General features: G+C 35.6%; 3 protein-coding genes across 6 annotated transcripts; 2 read left to right on the plus strand and 1 right to left on the minus strand.

Moving 5' to 3' along the window:
• Nucleotides 1-523: 523 nt before the first annotated feature.
• On the plus strand, nt 524-1,148 carry LOC128168993 (cell division cycle protein 23 homolog). Its single transcript, XM_052835163.1, has 3 exons — nt 524-556; nt 704-884; nt 1,045-1,148. The coding sequence occupies exons 1-3, from the start codon at nt 524-526 to the stop codon at nt 1,146-1,148; spliced, it is 318 nt and encodes a 105-aa protein (XP_052691123.1).
• Nucleotides 1,050-19,018, plus strand: LOC128169003 (cell division cycle protein 23 homolog). Of its 4 annotated transcripts, XM_052835177.1 has the most exons (11): nt 1,050-1,144; nt 4,120-4,252; nt 7,964-8,141; nt 12,386-12,483; nt 12,567-12,648; nt 12,987-13,151; nt 15,767-15,875; nt 16,545-16,682; nt 17,279-17,357; nt 17,877-17,993; nt 18,427-19,018. In XM_052835177.1, exons 3-11 carry the CDS (start codon nt 7,994-7,996, stop codon nt 18,619-18,621), a joined length of 1,131 nt encoding a protein of 376 aa, XP_052691137.1. In that variant the 5' UTR covers nt 1,050-1,144; nt 4,120-4,252; nt 7,964-7,993; the 3' UTR covers nt 18,622-19,018. The 4 variants fall into 4 exon arrangements, with proteins under 4 accessions (XP_052691137.1, XP_052691134.1, XP_052691135.1 ...); XM_052835174.1 differs by lacking the exons at nt 1,050-1,144; nt 4,120-4,252 and adding an exon at nt 4,718-4,842; XM_052835175.1 differs by lacking the exons at nt 1,050-1,144; nt 4,120-4,252 and adding an exon at nt 7,310-7,328.
• Nucleotides 8,154-10,823, minus strand: LOC128169001 (uncharacterized). The gene is made up of 2 exons (XM_052835171.1): nt 10,766-10,823; nt 8,154-10,625 (listed from the first exon to the last, which is right to left on the minus strand). The coding sequence occupies exons 1-2, from the start codon at nt 10,786-10,788 to the stop codon at nt 8,606-8,608; spliced, it is 2,043 nt and encodes a 680-aa protein (XP_052691131.1). The 5' UTR covers nt 10,789-10,823; the 3' UTR covers nt 8,154-8,605.
• Nucleotides 19,019-20,562: the final 1,544 nt, after the last annotated feature.

Genomic DNA, 20,562 nt, shown 5'->3' on the forward strand with positions numbered 1-20,562 from the left:
CTAGACTTCTCAGAATACTGCTGTATTTAAATGAAGTGTCAGGGAAGGATATACAATATGTTCCGCCTAGGTTCTATATTGGTTACAGTCATAATGTAACACACCTGTATATAAGATAGTAAACATGGGGATAGAATGAAATCGATATATAACCTAGAAAATATTAAAATATAAAACAGTTCCAATACTGTTTCAACAATAGACGTTTGTGAAGTTTTGAAATGCACTTACATAGTTACAGGAAAACTTGCTAATTCAGTGGATCAAAGTTGGACATAATTTCTTGGGCAAGAACTAGTAACTCGTTAAAGACAAAGAGTTAATGAGTTACCTCCTTTTTAATAAAAATGTAGATTTTTATTCCATAATTTATTACATAATCTTTTAAATATAGTAACTGTTATTTGATTTGAAACAATCTTTAATACATTATTTGATACGATAACAGAACAATTTAAACTAATTTCATCAAATATCTGTTCTACTGTTGTAGCTGCTTGCAATTTCCCTCGCCAATCATTGGATGAAACATTTCTTTCTGGGTCACATTAACCTGGTACTGCAGTTGAATGAGGAGGGACTCAATATTTATCAATATCTGATGGACAAAGGGTTTGTCAAGAGTTCCTACATTATGTCATACGTGGCTGACAACAACATGTGAGGTAGGTCCTCTGTTGTGGTATTAAATGACTTTTATAAGGACTTTATTGAGGAGCATGACAAGTTTTATCTAGCTTTCAGTTTCTTTGATCTCATGGAATATGACAGGGCAGCCCTCTCTGTCCAAGACTGTAAGAACAAAAAAACATACTATCTTAACATGTATGGCAGGTATTTGGCTGATGAAAAGAGAAAATTAGACAATGCTCCGGATTCATTTGGTAAAGTTGTCAATCAGTTGTTTTGTTAACAGTCATAGACAGTCAATTGATAGATTTTCCCATGTTTCTGTGATTTTATTGAAATTAGCAGTTTTCTGTCAAAGCTGTATCTAAAATGATACAGGTTATGAACATTAAATGAATGTTCCTTTCTTTCAAGGTCCTCCAGACAAATTAGAGAATGGACACCTTAAAACTCTGAAAACAGAACTAGCCAAGAAGTATGCCATCACGGAACTGGATGGATTCTGTATCTATCTGTAAGTTAGTAGCAGTTTCTACTTGTAGGTAAAAGTATTAAAGGGGCATGGTCACTACTTTTGTCAAATTTTATTTTTCACTTTTTAAGGTAAGGTTTGCAGCTTGCATTTTTTAGGAATAGTACCAAAGTTATATACCATTTTGTTAAGTGTACTAAAGCCTTTTTTCTTATAAAATTCAAATGATTTTGCCGGACCCATTTTATAGCTACAAAAGGTCAAAGTTCATGATTTCAAACTGTCAGGTTGATGAAATGTAAATACTGGAAGTTTCATGAAAAATGTACATTTTATATGCAACAAATATGGGGGTTATTTATGCTGAAAATGTTTGAAAATAATGTTTCATATCATGATTGATTTTTCGTAATTTCCAATGAAGTATTTAAGGCCAAAAAAAAAAATATGTGTGTTTCCTATTTCATCAGATTTTAAAATAGGGTAGGTTTTTTTTTTTTTTTTTTTTTTTTTTTTTTTTTTTTTTTTTTAATGAGCTTTTAAGTTTTCCCCTTTCCTAGCATATGATTTTTCTATACAATAAGAAAATGTATTTTACAGGTGGAGCAATCGTGGATAGTGACAACTGCTTTCTTAAATCTAAGGTTAATTTGGAATGTATACGAAGACTTTATTTTCCTGTAAATAGAAAATATAAATATGACAGTCACTATAAATTAACAAAGTATAATACTCATTACCACAAATATATTATATATTAGTTATTAGTTCTATTTTCCTGGTCAACTGACATAACAGTTAACATTAATATCGTAACTGTAAGTGTTGAATTCAGAAACAGAGGAAATTCTGGTTGATCAGACGAGAGCCTTAGAATTAAATCTTTTCAAAAAAAATTTAAAAAAAAATGATTACATAATTAATGGTTTAAATTTCATTTGCAATTGAACTGCAACATTTTAAAATCACATTTATAATGTGAATGATTGTTGGGCCTATTCAAAGACTTGCGATGTATGCAGTCTCCACACCCAGAAATAAAAAAAAAAACTTTGCCTCTGCTTTTTTCATGTACATCTTTACATCAATTCATAACATATCACTGCCCTAAGAAACTATTTATTGCATTGATAATTTAGCTAAAATAACCAAGGATAACTTTCATGCATGCTGTCAATCTGCACTTAGAAATCTTTAAAACGCTTTGATAAATGGTGTTTTCTATTGAATTGTTACAAGCGTTTTTTGAACTCTGATTTGTAAAGACTCTATTGTTTAAACCAATTACGGTTGGTAATCTGGATTTGGAATAAAAAGTGTTAGGGTCGGCGCACAAAAAATATGGTTTGTCGGGAAACCGGAAACACACATATTTTTTTTTTTGGTCTAAGAAAAAAAGTATGTGTTTTCATTTTTATTGCAGAATAACCTTCCAGGTCGAGAAATGTTTTGAAATGTAACAGTTGAGGCATTAGCCGAAGCTTTTATATTTCAAACAACCTTTTGAAACCGAGGAGGTTATCCTGCAACATTCACGAAAAAAGAACTTTATTTCTATTCTACTAAAAGCCCAGTATTTCTACAGATTGTTTCTCTTATAGAGAGATGATCTAGGTCCGACATTTTGACGACTGTTCCGCGTAACCCCAACAGTTTTGTTAATAATGTTTACATGTGTATCGATCAAAGGAATCACATGCAGACCACAGAATGTTTCTTTGGATTTTTAGTACTCTTCACTTATTTATAAAATATTTTTGAGTTATATTCCTAATATTTTAAGGGCAATTTAATACGATTATTACTACTACACGTTATATATCTTATGTAAAAACACTCAGTCAAAATGTGCTAGGGAAGTCCTAGGAACAGCTGCATTGATCCCTTAAAAATAAACATTTGAGGCAATACACATCATTTACGCTGGAATTAACACGTGAAATTGACATGGTTTTAAAACTTTTTACGGTTTGAAGTTGTACTTTCATGATCAGTTCGAGACAAATTGGTATTTCTGATCTGATAATTTACGAATGACATTAATGGTATATTGGAGAATAATGTCCACGACATCGCTTTGATCTCGGCAAAAACTGTAGTAGAGTTAAAAAATAGAATTAAATGCAACCAAAGTCTAAAATTTAGATTACTATTATGTAAACGAAAACATCTTATTTGAACCCTTTCCAAGTCCGCCAATTTCAGGAAAAACTTATCTTAGTATATGTGCAATCTGGTGTTTCTAAAACACTAATGAAAACCATATGTTGCGGACTTCATTTTTGTGTAAAATGATAAAATGCTTGTTTCTTGTTAAATTTTCAATGTAAACTACAAACTCTGTGAAATAAAAAAACTGAATTCAATTATAACATCATATAAATTTTTACATCGTATCTGAAATATTAAAAGGTAGTTGGTGTTACAACACAATGAAAATCTTTGAGTTATCTCCCTGTAACAATGCTTTAATAATGCATTTCTAATGTTCAACCAAAATTTGAGTGTCAGTCATAGAGTTATAAGCGAGTGACAGAGATCATAATTCTTTGTTATGTACAGTTATAAGTAATGATGTGATGATGTAAGTTCTTTTTCAAGCTGATTTTTATATCTGCTGATTCATTTTGAACATAAACAAAGATTTCCTCTGTGTGTCACATTCATTTTAGATCGAAATCTGAAATTTCTTTTCAGCATTAAGATGTAAACAATAACATAACTTGAGCTTTGTTTACATAACAATGAATTGTGGGCTCTTTATCTCACTTACAACTCAACGACTGACATTCATTTGTTGGTTACTTTTAGAAATCCCTAACTGAAGCATTGTAAACATTAAAAACAGGAAAATATTTTGACCAAAACCGTGACCATGCTCCTTTTAATTTGTAAGAAAGATCACTCGGTGACAGTTGTCTGAACGTAAGTCAATGTAAAGTAGCTATCAAAAAAAAATCTTTTTAAATTGAAAATGATGATTTTTTATTAATTCTGTATGTGATTTTATTTTGCAGGTACGGTGTGGTGTTGAAAAAGCTGGATTTACTGAAAGAAGCTATAGAAGTGTTTGTTGATGCGGTGAACTCTGAACCACTGCACTGGGGGGCGTGGTTAGAACTAGTGACCCTCATCAAAGACAAAGAGTCTGTGAGTTATCTCCCTTATATTGGTTAGAGTTAGTGACACTCATCAAAAACAAGGAGTCAGTGAGTTATCTCCCTTATATTGGTAAGGACCAGTGACCCTCATCAAAGACAAGGAGTCAGTGAGTTATCTCCCTTATATTGGTTAGAACAAGTGACCCTCATCAAAGACAAGGAGTCAGTGAGTTATCTCCCTTATATTGGTTAGAACTTGTGACCCTAATCAAAGACAAGGAGTCTGTAACTTATCTCCCTTATATTGGTTAAAACTTGTGACCCTCATCAAAGACAAAGAGTCTGTGAGTTATCTCCCTTATATTGGTTAAAACTTGTGACCCTCATCAAAGACAAGGAGTCAGTGGGTTATCTCCCTTATATTGGTTATAATTAGTGACACTCATCAAAGACAAGGAGTCTGTTACTTATCTCCCTTATATTGGTTAAAAGTTGTGACCCTCATCAAAGACAAGGAGTCAGTGAGTTATCTCCCTTATATTGGTTAGAACAAGTGACACTCATCAAAGACAAGGAGTCAGTGAGTTATCTCCCTTATATTGGTTAAAACTTGTGACCCTCATCAAAGACAAAGAGTCTGTGAGTTATCTCCCTTATATTGGTTAAAACTTGTGACCCTCATCAAAGACAAGGAGTCAGTGGGTTATCTCCCTTATATTGGTTAGAATTAGTGACACTCATCAAAGACAAGGAGTCTGTTACTTATCTCCCTTATATTGGTTAGAACTAGTGACCCTCATCAAAGACAAGGAGTCTGTGAGTTATCTCCCTAATATTGGTTAGAACTAGTGACACTCATCAAAGACAAGGAGTCTGTGAGTTATCTCCCTTATATTGGTTAGGACCAGTGACAGGGTTTGACACTAACCTTAGTCCGTTAGTCACAGACTAATAGATTTTCATACGGACTAACAAAATTTCTGTCTAGTCAGTCCGGTCAGACTAATTAAAAGTTTTGCTTAAAAAATGTGTAAATTAACGATGTGTGATTGTCGACATTTTAATGGAAAACCCTGACTATATTTTTATTATCTAGCATATGATACATTGCAGTGATTATAGTTTTACCAAGCAAAAACAACAGAGGTATGCAGGATATTATGGGTGACTTGATTATTTCTTTGCCGTAAGGGGATGTCCGAGAAAATAGGTGACAAGCGCACGTGTTCACAACAACAGCTTCAATAGGGACACTTACGTGTTTTAAAAAAATAAAGGTGAAACGAATCTCCTGTGAGTTGTTTAATTTAAAGGGGAAGGAAAGTAAAAAACATAATTTATTTATTTTAATAAAGTGGTGTAAATTATCACATGTGTTCATGCTGTTTTGAAAATAAAATACGTAATTAAGCTTTAATGAACGTTTGAAGTTGGAGAAATCGTATTTACTGGAGGCTGACATGATGTAGAACTCTTTTGTATTAAAAACAAAAAAAATTAATTATTTTGACGTCACACCATCTATTCCGGTTTGGTTTACATATACAAATGAATGTACACAGTGCTCTGAATATAATTAACGCTGGTTTATGCCTTTCTGTTACTCAAATAATTGACTAAACAAAATTGATAATGTTTGAGTTCACACGCCAGTCTAAAGAATAAATACATGTATCATTGTATTCATAAATTTTCATAAGTAAATGACAGCTGTTAATCCGCTATCATTCAAAGTTGAAAACGACCTCGATTAAATTGTTTATTCCAAGTCAAGTTCTTCGCTAACTGAATAAATGTTATAATTGTAATCTGGATGTTTAAAATTCATTCTTTAAAGTCGGAATTACCATGTCGAAATAACGACGGCAGACATTTTCTATGATAGTTGGCATCTGTTGACAATTTCCACATTTACGCGGAGATTTCTCCGACACTAACCTCCGCTTTAAGATTTCAACGAACATGCTCCATTTGACGTTAGTTTATTGTTTGCAAAGGTAAAAAAACGGTCTCAAATCAATATTGTTTCAAATTTTCCAGAACTTGTCATTTAGAGCGAATATACTGATGTTATGTTGATAAGACAAACCGGAATAGATGGTGTGACGTCATAGATTAAAGTTCAATGGCAGCTCCCATGGCGGCGGGAAATTTAAATTAAGCGAACGGTTTTCTTGATTTATTCATTGTTCCGGGGGTTTTAATGAAAATAAATACGATTTACAATTATAGTAGATGATAATTGATTTATTGTACTACATATTTTTAGTTTCCTTCCCCTTTAAATGAATTGTTTTACTTTAAATAAGCTGTGATAAATTGCTTATTATTGTAAACAGATTTTTAAAGAACTTAGACAATGAAAAGAACAAGGTAGCTCATAGCCAGGATCTAATTTGCATAGATCTATTTATAACTATATCTATTTATAATGTGTTATGGCGGCATACAGCAAGTACACGGAGATAGTGAATACGCAGCTCATTGCTATGTACTGCATAGCACAATACAACTAAACATGTGCAACACCTGTAAGAAAAACATTATAGTGTATATTATGCACCCCTTTCTTACAAATTCTATTTGAAAACTCCGTACTATATATAAGGCAAATACAGTAATGCATTTTAATTTATTTTTGACGGGCACATAAAATTGCCTGCGGACTAGTTAAAATAAACAGGCATTAGTCCGGCTGGACTAATGCATAAAAAATTTAGTGTCGAACCCTGCCTGTGACGGTCATCAAAGACAAGGAGTGAGTGAGTTATCTCCCTTATATTGGTTAGGACCAGTGACACTCATCAAAGACAATGAGTCTGTGAGTAATTTCCCGTATATTGGTTAGAACTAGTGACCCTCATCAAATACAATGAGTCTGTAACTTATCTCCCTTATATTGGTTAGAACTTGTGACCCTCATCAAAGACAAGGAGTCAGTGAGTTATCTCCCTTATATTGGTTAAAACTAGTGACACTCATCAAAGACAAGGAGTCAGTGAGTTATCTCCCTTATATTGGTTAGAACTAGTGACCCTCATCAAAGACAAGGAGTCAGTGAGTTATTTCCCTTATTTCCCTTATATTGGTTAGAACTAGTGACCCTCATCAAAGACAAGGAGTCAGTGAGTTATCTCCCTTATATTGGTTAGAATTAGTGACCCTCATCAAAGACAAGGAGTCTGTGAGTTATCTCCCTTATATTGGTTAGGACTAGTGACACTCATCAAAGACAAGGAGTCAGTAAGTTATCTCCCTTATATTGGTTAGAACTAGCGACACTCATCAAAGACAAGGAGTCTGTAAGTTATCTCCCTTATATTGGTTAGGACTAGTGACCCTCATCAAAGACAAGGAGTCTGTAAGTTATCTCCCTTATATTGGTTAGAACTAGCGACACTCATCAAAGACAAGGAGTCAGTGGGTTATCTCTCTTTTATTAATAAACTGATTTGATTAGATCTTAATTCCACACGGAAATTATTTTTTACAATTATTTAACTAACTACAGTAAATTGATTTAAGCAATCTTTAATACATTGATACAATAACTGAATACATGTATAACAAACTGGTCTTATTAGATAAACCCCCATAAAGCTGTCAGATGCCTTGATTCTTTTGTAGCTGATATGTTACCATCTCTTTCAACTACAGTAGTTTGATTTAAGCAATCTTAAACACAGTAATACATAAACTGAATACAATAAACTAAAAAAAAATATCTACACAAATTTTAACTGCCTTGATACTGTTATAGCTGCTGGCACTTTCCCTCCCCAATCACTGGATGAAGCATTTCTTTCTGGGTGACATTTACCTGGAACTGCAGTTGAATGAGGAGGGACTCAAGATTTACCAACACCTGATGGATAAAGGGTTCGTCAAGAGTTCCTACATAGTGTCACAGGTCGCCATGGCTTACAACAACATGAGAGGTAGGTCCTCTGTTGTATGAGGTGATTTGATAGACATCGGTATTGGTCTTGATTTGTGTCAGGTGATTTAATAGACTTGGTATTGGTCTTGATTTGTGCCAGGTGATTTGATTAGCTGAGAGGAGATATAGGCCTAGAGCATTATTATTTAATATATATTGTATCTCTAAATTGCAATCAAGGAGAGCACTTTGAGATTTCTAGTAACAAATTAGCAAATCTTTGATATTAAGATTATGAATTATCATGATAACTCCAACCCTGGCAGAAAAAAACTATCCTATTGTAACAATTTATGAATGAATGCAAAAAATGTGCATTTGTAAGGAGTGTACGTAATTTTGTACGTATTTGATTTTTTTTCCTTATATATTACGGTAGAACTAATTTAAAAAGTTAGTGTAAATGTTGTTTTTGTTGATGACTTTTCAATATTGGTCTAATATTTCAAGATACTGGTTTATTTACTGGTGTGGTGTAGACTGAACCACATCATGTATTCTCCTGTGTGTAGCAGTTTGTATTCTGTGCAATGGATATTGTGTGAGTGACTGTTGGTATGAGTAAAGAGCAGCCTGGAGGTTCCCTGTGATCTGTTGACAGATCCCCAGGATCTCCCAGGAGATGTCTCTGAGTAGATCAGGTACATACAGTCCCTGATCATGGTGGGCTAGGACCTGTAGCTCATCTAGAGCTGCTTGTGATAATGGTGTATCAATGTGTCTGTAACACAAGAACTCTAGGAAGTGTAACATTACAAACACTGGGATACATAATGTAGGCTCTCTGTTCTGTAAAGCAGACTGTTGTTCTGGTATTAGTTCACTGATACAACAGATTGTGTTGTCAAGGATGATATCCCATGCTACAGCCTGTCTCATCTTTGTAGACCAGGACTGTCCCCCTACAGCCTCAGTATACCTCTCTCTGTCTACAAGATGGCGATAAATCAGATATGGCTGTGCTAACTTGACCTTTGTCATCTCTATAACAGATAAAGCTTCCCTGTATCTGAGTGTCTTGTAATAATACATGGCAATGTACAACATGTCAGATACACGCCCAAACTTGGCTGCTAATTTCAGCAACTGACAGGACTGTTTGTCTGCAATATACATCTGTTTGTTGACACCTGTGTGTATGTATTCATTGTGTAATGTAAAGGATATACTCTGAAATATGAAGGCTGTAAGTCTCTGTAACATAACAGCTTGATAGTGTGTCAGGGGTGACTCTACCAACTGTTCTATTATGTGTATGTATTTGTTAGGGCTATTTGTCCTACTTTCAGCAATGTAAGAGGTCTCTTTAACAAGTTCTACATCATAATCAACTTCACTCCTCATTAATCTCTCATCTGTACAAATAAAAAGTCTAGGATTGTACAGGACATAAATGATGAAGGCCCTGATAGAGGAACTCTGTAACAGACAGGCCAGACCTTTCTTGTACAGTTCATGTAACTGTAGGAACAATCTGTTTTGTGCTGGTCCATAGACCTTTGTCAAAAACATGTTGTTTTGTGGGATGAAAAAGTTCGGACAAACTCCCTCAGACACCCATTTAAGGAGGAGTTTAAAGCAGACCCAGAAACCGGCCAGGAGATTTTGTGGACACCAGTGAGGTAGTGTGTTTTGTTGAATGGCCCAGAAAACGGTTGTCTTCATGTGATAGGAACACAACAGTTTATTGGTTTCTTCTAACTGATGATTTATTACTTCCTTTAGGAAAAGTTTTAACAACCCATATGTTAAAAATTGACTGTGGTTCATTGAATACACAAGTTTATATTCTGCCAGAGAAAAAGAAATTCTCCACGCTACGTTTTCATTTGGTCCTAATGGGTGTCCTATTGCTACAAAATGACACCCATTTCTGACAATATCATGAACAACTTCAGGATCAGGCCATGAGTGACATCTATCTATCCATGAGGAGGCAGACAGAGGCCAAAAGTCACAAACAAAACAGTGGGCAGTGTCATATTCTACTGTTCCTACAACACCACTACCACAGGGTCCATGTTCACTTGAATTAGGAAATACCGAAGAACAAGTTAACTGTCTGTATATAGAACTAGATATATAGACTCTGGCATTCATTCTGACACATGCTGAATGGACTTCTTCAATTGTTGTTGGTGTCAGTAACTGAAGTAAAGTGAATCCTGGTGGACTCTCAGAATTGTCAGAGAGAATCAAGGTTGTACTGGCTGTGTTGTAATACTCAGACTGAGACATGTCCATGATCACTCGGTGGTCGTTTGGCCAGAACATGATGTCCCTATCTGATCCCTTCAGTCTAAATCCTTCTCTAATACTTCCACTCACCATCTTAATGACCTCATCATTAGGTGCCACTTGTCTCCTCACCATCTCCCTGATGTCCACTGTCTCCCTCCTGATAGCCACCTGTTGTGAGGTCCCCACTATCTCACACAGTCCCACAAACACTGACTCTGACATGTTCTGGAGTCCCTCATATCTATATTATTGTTATTTTTGGAAATATATACTTCTATCATTTTTATTCTTAATCAATTATTCCATTAACAAAATTGAAAACATTATTATAGTTTATATAATAATAAAAAGAGGATACTGATGAATGTATGATGTACTTACGTTTCGTGAGGAAAGGACTCCATATTAATTATAAGGAACTCAAACAACTGTGGAAATATTTTTTTCTTTTTTTAAGTGCTGGGGTTTTTTTTTTTGGGGGGGGGGGGGTGTACTTTCATTTTGTGTCATTTTCCTCTTAAGTCTTATATCTTAAAGATCAATAATTTTTATAAACATGGTCCTCAAGTATAAACTCTTTAAAATACTGTGTGTTTGCCTTGTTTAAAGTTTAATTACATAGATGGGAATATTTTTTGTACAAACTTCTGGGAAAAAAAGCAGACCGAAAAAAAATTTGCTAGCAAGTAGATTTTTTAAAAAAAAAATTACGATTAAAACGGATTGAAAATATTTTTAGTCAGGTTCTTTTTGGCACAAAGGCAATTAAGTTATTTTTACTGTGCAAATGTTTGAATTGATTGATCAATGCAGTTATAATATTTGTACTGAAAAAGAAATAATATCAACAGAAAAAGATTAATTTATGCCATGGAAAGAACTAAGTTTTATTCGTTTAGAATGTAATTAATTTGGTGTTTACCCTTTATAATTTTTTTTCTGTATGATATGATTGTGACAGCCATTTTCTGTAAAATTGACCAGGAGGAAAACTCCCATTAAAAGAAAATATTAATAGTATATTTATAGAGTTTAAAGATATTCACTGTACAACACAATTTAGACATTTTTGTATTGTGCAATAACAATACAATGTAGTTAATTTAGTGAAGGTAGTGAGCTATTTTAGCATCACAAAATTATACTCTGTCCAGAGTTTTTGCTTCCACCACTTTTCGCTTGATATTTCGATAATAATAAATACCTTTGTGCCCAAACTACATTCATCCACTAATATCAAAAATGTCCAGATTATCTGTTTTGAAACGCCCCCTCTACCACTTCAGGTTTCAATACACATTCCAAAATAGAAAGTCTACGGAGATTTTGCATTGCATCTGCCATTTATAAGCCCGGATGATAACGTTTAAAAATTGCGCGAGGTGTCCCAAGTACTTCCGCTGGTTTATTATCCCCTCGCACAACAAAAAGATGTAAACATTTCCCATTTTAAATCTCCATAAGAATTTTGTTTTTGTTCCTAAAAACTTTTATGAGTAAAATTGAATAATTTGTCAATGAAGATATCATGAATATTTACCTTTTCATCAATTTCAACTGTACTTCTTTCACAGGTAATTGTATTTTTATTAAAAATCATCAAAAAATGATGGAAGCAATAACTTGGGACAGACTTTAATTAATTTCCATCAAGTCAGCGATATTGCTCGAAAAGTTATTCCCCTTGGACTCAATTTCAAAAATTTCAACTATTTGCACATTCCATTCATTTTCTTCAATAAAATCTTTAAGGGAGGGAGGCATAAGTGTTTCACAAACATCTCTTGTAATCAGTACACTTTCCTTCAAGTCTGCAATATTGCTCCTGGGCCTCACGTAAGGGGTTGGTTAGGATGGAAGAAGGAATAACTTGAGAAGTCCTTTGTGTATTTCTAATTAGTTGTTAACAAATTTAAGTGGATATTAAACAATGCATTTTCAAATATACCTGTAATAATTACCTGTAGTGTTTTATGTATTTTCACCTTTGTTTGTTGACAGAGGTAGATATGGCAGTCAACGCCTTCACTGAGCTGACAGAGATGGACCCCTACAGACTGGAGAATATGGACTACTTCTCCAATACTCTCTACATCAAGGTCAGAAGATGCCAAGTCTTGTCCATCAGATTAACCCTTTTTGATTATCAAGTGTTGAAGATCTTTGTAATTTTTTTTTCTAGGAAATGCGGGCTGATTTAGCTCACCTGGCTCACAGGTGTTGTGACATTGACAAATACAGAGAGGAGACCTGTGTAGTTATAGGTAAAGCCTGCTACATGAGCATTCAATGTTATTTAAAGAGATTGGTTATATTCAAGGACTCATTTTAAGATATTTTATTTGAACATAAGTGTCAGTTTTCACATTATGATAGATTCTAAAGCCATTGCTCGGTGGCATATGACTATGAGAGTTATTTAGAGTTATTAAGTACCTAGACCCATTCTGTCTAAAATATAAATAGGAACATGCATATCTGCATCTTAAAATATAAAGCAATGATGTCTTCTTACTTTTAGAATCTGCCCTCGGGGATTAGCTATATACTGCTTAGCTGTCAGCTCTTGGCATTTTTTTATGAAAGGAGTTTTCTATATCAGGTAATTACTACTCTCTGCGGCAGCAGCATGAGAAGGCAGTGCTGTATTTCCAGAGAGCCCTGAAGCTGAACCCCCAGTACCTGTCCGCCTGGACTCTGATGGGGCACGAGTTCATGGAGCTGAAGAATACGACAGCCGCCATTCAAGCCTACAGACAAGCTATAGGTTAGTGAGGCCTTAAGACAGGCTATAGGTTAGTGAGGTTTACAGACAGGCTATGGGTTAGTGAGGTCTACAGACAGGCTATAGGTTAGTGAGGTCTACAGAGAGGCTATGGGTTAGTGAGGTCTACAGACAGGCTATAGGTTAGTGAGGTCTACAGACAGGCTATGGGTAAGTGAGGTCTACAGACAGGCTATAGGTGAGTGAGGTTTACAGACAGGCATGGGTTAGTTAGAACTACAGACAGGCTATAGGTTAGTGAGGTCTACAGACAGGCTATAGGTTAGTGAGGTCTACAGACAGGCTATGGGTAAGTGAGGTCTACAGACAGGATATAGGTGAGTGAGGTCTACAGACAGGCTATAGGTGAGTGAGGTCTACAGACAGGCTATAGGTTAGTGAAGTATACAAACAGGCTATGGGTTAGTGAGGTCTACAGACAGGCTATAGGTTAGTGAGGCCTACAGACAGGCTATAGGTTAGTTAGGTGTACAGACAGGCTATGGGTTAATTAGGTCAACAGACAGGCTATAAGTTAGTGAGGTCTACAGACAGGCTATGGGTTAGTGAGGTCTACAGACAGGCTATTGGTTAGTGAGGTCTACACACAGGCTATTGATTAGTGAGGTCCTCAGACAGGCTATAGGTTAGTGAGGTCTACAGACAGGCTATAGGTTAGTGAAGTCTACAGACAGGCTATTGGTTAGTGAGGTCTACAGACAAGCTATAGGTTAGTGAGGACTACAGACAGGCTAAAGGTTAGTGAGGTCTACAGACAGGCTATAGGTTAGTGAGGTCTACAGACAGGCTATAGGTAAGTGAGGTCTACAGACAGGCTATAGGTGAGTGAGGTCTACAGTCAGGCTATATGTTAGTGAAGTATACAGACAGGCTATGGGTTAGTGAGGTCTACACACAGGCTATAGGTTAGTGAAATCTACAGACAGGCTATAGGTTAGTGAGGTCTACAGACAGGCTTGGGTTAGTGAGGTCTACAGACAAGCTATAGGTTAGTGAGGTCTACAGACAGGCTACAGGTTAGTGAGGTCTACAGACAGGCTATGGGTTAGTTAGGTCTACAGACAGGCTATAGGTTAGTGAAGTATACAGAAAGGCTATTGGTTAGTGAGGCCTACAGACAGGCAATAGGTTAGTGAAGTCTACAGACAGGCTATAGGTTAATGAGGTCTACAGACGGGATATGGGTTAGTGAGGTCTACAGACAGGCTATAGGTTAGTGAGGTATACAGACAGGCTATAGGTTAGTGAGGTTTACAGACAGGCTATAGGTTAGTGAGGTCTACAGACAGGCTATAGGTGAGTGAGGTCTACAGACAGGCTATAGGTTAGTGAAGTCTACAGACAGGCTATAGGTTAGTGAAGTATACAGACAGGCTATGGGTTAGTGAGGTCTACAGACAGGCTATAGGTTAGTGAGGCCTACAGACAGGCTATAGGTTAGTTAGGTGTACAGACAGGCTATGGGTTAGTGAGGTCTACAGACAGGCTATGGGTTAGTTAGGTCTACAGACAGGCTATAAGTTAGTGAGGTCTACAGACAGGCTATGGGTTAGTGAGGTCTACAGACAGCCTTTTGGTTAGTGAGGTCTACACACAGGCTATTGGTTAGTGAGGTCCTCAGACAGGCTATAGGTTAGTGAGGTCTACAGACAGGCTATAGGTTAGTGAATCTACAGACAGGTTATTGGTTAGTGAGGTCTACAGACAGGCTATTGGTTAGTGAGGTCTACAGACAAGCTGTATGTTAGTGAGGTCTACAGACAGGCTATAGGTTAGTGAGGTCTACAGACAAGCTATAGGTAAGTGAGGTCTACAGACAGGCTATAGGTGAGTGAGGTCTACAGACAGGCTATTGGTTAGTGAGGTATACAGACAGGCTATGGGTTATTGAGGTCTACAGACAGGCTATAGGTTAGTGAAATCTACAGACAGGCTATAGGTTAGTGAGGTCTACACACAGGCTATAGGTTAGTGAGGTATACAGACAGGCTATGGTTTATTGAGGTCTACAGACAGGCTATAGGTTAGTGAAATCTACAGACAGGCTATAGGTTAGTGAGGTCTACAGACAGGCTTGGGTTAGTGAGGTCTACAGACAAGCTATAGGTTAGAGAGGTCTACAGACAGGCTACAGGTTAGTGAGGTCTACAGACAGGCTATAGGTAAGTGAAGTCTCGTACAGGCTGTAGGTTAGTGAAGTATACAGATAGGCTATTGGTTAGTGAGATCTACAGACAGGCTATCGGTTAGTGAGGTGTACAGACAGGCTATAGGTTAGTGAGGTCTTCAGACATACTTTTAGGTAAGTAACATGCCTACTGACAGGATAAATGTTAATGAGGTTTACAAACAGGCTTTAAGTTTGTTTACGATTTTTAGGTAATAGGATAGGAAGGATAAGTTATCAGATAGATAGACAATAGGGATGAATTGGTTTTCAATCAGGCAAGTTGCAATCTTAATTTAAAAACTCAATGCAATAGGCAACACTCATATTTCTTTTTTGGCCTCTCATTAGAGTAATGAGAGCATTAGATAGAAAAAATCAATCCTAAAGCACGGATTTAGGCTACCACTATACATATACTTTTTTTCAGAAATCAACATACGAGATTACCGAGCCTGGTATGGTCTGGGACAGACGTATGAGATCCTTAAAATGCCATTCTATTGTTTATATTACTACAGACAGGCCCAGAAATTAAGGTAGTTGTTTAAATCTTATGATGTTGTTCTATTGTTTGTATTACTACAGACAGGCCGAGAAATTAAGGTAGATGTTTAAATCTTATGATGCTGTTCTATTGTTTGTATAACTACAGACAGGCCAAAAAGTTAAGGTTACCATAGATACTTGATTCTAAAAATGTAGATCTGATATATATTATTGTAACAGAATATATTTCCACAAGTAAGGAGGCTTGATAGTTAAAAAACACATTTACCTTAAAATTTCAATTATTTAGATAAAAAATATAAATATTTTGGTTTTGAAATCAGGGCATTATGTTATTGCAGAGCTTTTAGTCTTAAGGATATCAATAAAGTCAAAATAGTTGATGTAAATTTGGACTCAAAGTCTTGGAGCAATAAAATACTGTATGAATTATTTTGACATGTAAAAGACATCTTTTAAAACATCTGTAAGTTTTTGTTCTACAACATACAACATACTTCAAATATACAGATTAAGTTGATTGTAATTTTCAAATTCAATTTTATTCTGACAAAAATAAGTGATCAAAATCACTTAAGGTCTTGCACTTCTTACAGTTCTTGCAGTTCTTACACATCTCCAGTTCTAAAGCAGTAGTACGTGGATTTTATTATGATTGTTAAGACCTCATTCCCTCGTTTTCTGATTGGTTTTCTTAGGCCAAACGACTCAAGAATGGCCATGGCACTTGGTGAATCTTATGAGAAACTAGAACGACTGCAGGAGGCCAAGAAATGCTTCTGGAAGGCCCATGTAGTGGGAGATATGGAAGGAATGGCCCTGATTAAACTCGCAAAGTAAGACACAAGGTCTATTTAGAATTGGTTTTAATATGTTAAGGGTCTATTAAGATAATGTACAGTGTCTAGTTATCTGTTACGTGAGGTTTTATTGACACATTATAATGTACATTTACTGTCTGTTTCAGCTTACATAAAGTCTTTTGACACAGTAAATGTACAGTTACTGTTTGTTTCAGGTTACACGAGGTCTATTGACACAGTAAAATGTACAGTAACTATCTGTTTCAGGTTACACGAGGTCTATTGACACAGTAAAATGTACAGTAATTATCTGTTTCAGGTTACACAAGGTCTATTGACACAGTAAAATGTACAGTAACTATCTGTTTCAGGTTACACGAGGTCTATTGACACAGTAAAATGTACAGTAACTATCTGTTTCAGGTTACACGAGGTCTGTTGACACAGTATAATGTACAGTAACTATCTGTTTTAGGTTACACGAGGTCTGTTGACACAGTATAATGTACAGTAACTATCTGTTTGAGGTTACACAAGGTTTATAGACACAGCATAGTGTACAGTAACTTTCCTTTTGGTTATATAAATTCTATTGACACAGTATAACATACAGTAATTTTCTGTTTCAGGTTACATGAGCGCCTAAATGAGGAGGACCAAGCAGCCTCAGCATACACCGAGTACATCAACGAGGCCAACAGAATGGGGGTCAGTAGATCACAGCAAGATCAAAGGTCACATTTGTGTGAAGTGTTTGTGATGTTGACCTACATTTTGTACAGTTAGATTTGATATTTTGCCACATTATAAAAAACACATATAGAGATATGAGGTTATATAGGTCTGACATATTACACGAAACTGGAATGGTATATATATATATATCTCTTACATCGTATGTAGGTTTGACATATTATATGATCTGTTTTAAAGGTATAACATGTTATTTATATGGTTCTGATAATTGAAATACAGATCTATCATGTTAAAAATAAATATGAGTTCTATAGATCTTATATGTTATATAGGTATGTTAGATAGGGTTATTATATAGATCTGTTATATAGACACACTGTTAATTTACAGACCTTTAATGCTGAGTATGAGCATCAAGTTTACAAGTACTTAACTACTATATACTGTAGATAGGACATGTTATATAGACATGTTATATAATTATGCATGTTACATAGATATGTTGTATATAGACCCACTGATTTTTTACAGACGTTCAGTGCAGAGGATCAGAGTCAAGCCTACAAGTACCTGGCTAACTATCACCTGTTGAGGAACAACCTAGATGATGCTTACGCTGCCGCCCAGAAGTGTACAGAGTTCCCCGAGGTTAGAGTCCGAGTTTGTCTCATTACACCGCATCATTGGAAATTCTCATTGATTTTAATTCTGTCTAATTACATCTTATTCATTTGATAATCCCAAAACACTTTCATATCGAATTATCTAGACATTCCTAATCAACATCCTCCAGTTCTTATTTTTTCTCTAGATACTTTAGTATTCTGTAATGCTATAATATACAGTGTTATTTATGCTATCGATATTTACTTATCCAATTGACCAAAGTGAAGATTAGGCTCTCTTTTGACATAAATTTACAATTAGATGAATTTAGTGAATGAATGAATACAAAGAGAGAAGATTACCCTGTTTTATAGTAGCAGTTTGTACTAGTCTAGTAAAAGTATATCTTCCCAATTGTTCCATTATACTAATATATTGATATTTGTAATTTACACTATTACATGTGTATTTACAGAGGAGAGAGGAGGCCAAGGGAATCCTTAAAGATATCCAGAACAGGCGGGCCAGGAGTGAGGGGGCGTACCCCCACCCCGTCAGGATGGATGACAGCCTGGGCTCCATCTGTCCCGACCCCCTCAACATCAGCACCAGGACCCCCTCCGTGTGTCTCTCCCCCGTCAATCTCAAGTTTGATATCGGCGACGACTGACCAGGAACTATTTTACAGTGTGTTCATAGACTGACTGACAACAAGCTTTTTGCCATTGTGATGAATTGGTCATCTATTGTGTTTGTGTAGTCCTGATAAGATTCAGTTGGGTTACCTAGCTCACATGATGGTTCATTGTAATCAACCAGACAAGAACTGTGCAATCTTCTCACAGCATGTACTGACCCTGTAGTTTATTATGACACCAGAGGTCTGTTCAGCAGAGTTAACACTGTAACTATTGTGTTATAGAAAGAGGGAAATACGGGGAGTTCCTGCTGTGCTAACCTGGCCTCAGTTGTGATTTGATTTATAAATTGTTTCAATAAAATGGTTGAATGTTTCGATAAAACAGCCCATTCTTGTCACAGATGGTTATTGACTTCATGGAATCTTACAGTATTGTTGTGAAGTGATGTTAGTAATTGGATTTATTTATTGGTTAGTATTAAACGTGACAAGTGGTGAGGGGTAACTTAAAGTTACTACCCACCTGAGTTGTGTCTTGAATAGCCTAGCCGACCGGGGGACGTCTTTACTATTTCAGGTTCTGTTCACAACTGAGGAATAATCAATCAGCTGATCGGAATGCCGAACCCGATCTTAATTACATATACTACATTCCTCCCCATTTTAATAAAATCACACCGTATGGCACAAATCAGAATTTCCGACTTAATGCCAAAATCTTAAAATCAAATGTTGTATATTACACATTTATTTACAACTAAAAATCACTATACACAATATATAAAATCAACACAATCTTCCTAGACATTCCTTAAAGTCCTCTAATAAAATGTCATTTCCCTTGTCGGACAAATGAATTCCATCTCCCCTAAACAGTGATTTATTTTTCCAATAAATTTTATTGTGTACTACTACTTTCCCTCCCTTTTCTTCAATGAATGATCCTACTTCTTTATTAATATAAATTTTCTTCTTTTCTCCCTCCCAGCCATCAATTCTACCCCAAAATCTCCTGGATAAAACTTCCGAAAAAATCAAAATTGTATTTCTAAATTTTTCAGTAAACAAACTTATATCAGTTTTCATTTTCTTGATAAGAGGTAGTGAGCTACAAAAAGAAATATCATTGGATCCCAAGTGAATAACCATGATATCAGGACTATTGTTATCTGTCAGAGAATTAACAGTTTCGACAAGGGAACACCATTTCATTCCTCTAATTCCATGCCAAGTAATTTGAACATTTTTTTAGACCAAGATCTGAGGAATTTAGCATTGTTGATCTTTGATGTGCCCAATAAATAAATGAAGAACCCACAATAAGTATTTTCTTGTTTTTCTGAAGATTGTTATTTTTCAAATAAACTGTATGAATTTTATTCATGTCTAAAAGAGTGCTCAATATTTTCCAATGGAATATACTTGTGATATTTTGAGCTGGGTAAGGCATTTTTGTTAAAGGGAAATGTTGTTTTGTCTCGTTCAAATAATACAAGATTTGTTCAAGGTCATCCTCTTGCCAGATTGCTCCTTGACAGGACATGAATCGTTCATTAGTGTTGATGAAAGATAGTGTTTTGACCATGTCAAACTTGGCCAAAAAAATAGATATCTCTTCAATCCATCTTTGACCATGAAGGTTAATATCATATCTGCAATCTGTGGAATCATCAAAATGTTCTTTTTCCAAATGTAATCTTATAAACCTTTCTTGGCCAAACCCTAGTTCACATTTCCAGCAAGATGTTCTAGGATACATAAACCAAGGAATATGTTCTTGAATGACATGTCTCTACCTAGAATAATGACATCATCTATGTAAGCTAAGCACTCTTTCCATGTTAGACCTCTTAAAACTTCTTGAATAACTCTACTGAAAGTAGCTGGACTATTGCATAGTCCAAATGGTAATCTAACATGTTCATATAAGCCATATTTGGTGGTAAATGCAGTTTTGTGTCTATCTCTTTC

This window comes from Crassostrea angulata, unplaced genomic scaffold (assembly GCF_025612915.1).
Source record: "Crassostrea angulata isolate pt1a10 unplaced genomic scaffold, ASM2561291v2 HiC_scaffold_77, whole genome shotgun sequence".
Taxonomy (NCBI): domain Eukaryota; kingdom Metazoa; phylum Mollusca; class Bivalvia; order Ostreida; family Ostreidae; genus Magallana; species Magallana angulata.

Coding starts and splice junctions, on each gene's coding strand:
- LOC128168993 (XM_052835163.1), top strand. CDS start 524: ATGAAACATTTCTTTCTGGGTCACATTAACCTG. Junction 557..703: donor TTCTGGGTCACATTAACCTG/GTACTGCAGTTG, acceptor GACTTTTATAAG/GACTTTATTGAGGAGCATGA. Junction 885..1,044: donor CAATGCTCCGGATTCATTTG/GTAAAGTTGTCA, acceptor CTTTCTTTCAAG/GTCCTCCAGACAAATTAGAG.
- LOC128169003 (XM_052835177.1), top strand. CDS start 7,994: ATGAAGCATTTCTTTCTGGGTGACATTTACCTGGAACTGCAGTTGAAT. Junction 12,649..12,986: donor GGAGACCTGTGTAGTTATAG/GTAAAGCCTGCT, acceptor TTTCTATATCAG/GTAATTACTACTCTCTGCGG. Junction 13,152..15,766: donor AGCCTACAGACAAGCTATAG/GTTAGTGAGGCC, acceptor ACTTTTTTTCAG/AAATCAACATACGAGATTAC.
- LOC128169001 (XM_052835171.1), bottom strand. CDS start 10,788: ATGGAGTCCTTTCCTCACGAAAC. Junction 10,626..10,765: donor GAGTCCTTTCCTCACGAAAC/GTAAGTACATCA, acceptor ACAATAATATAG/ATATGAGGGACTCCAGAACA.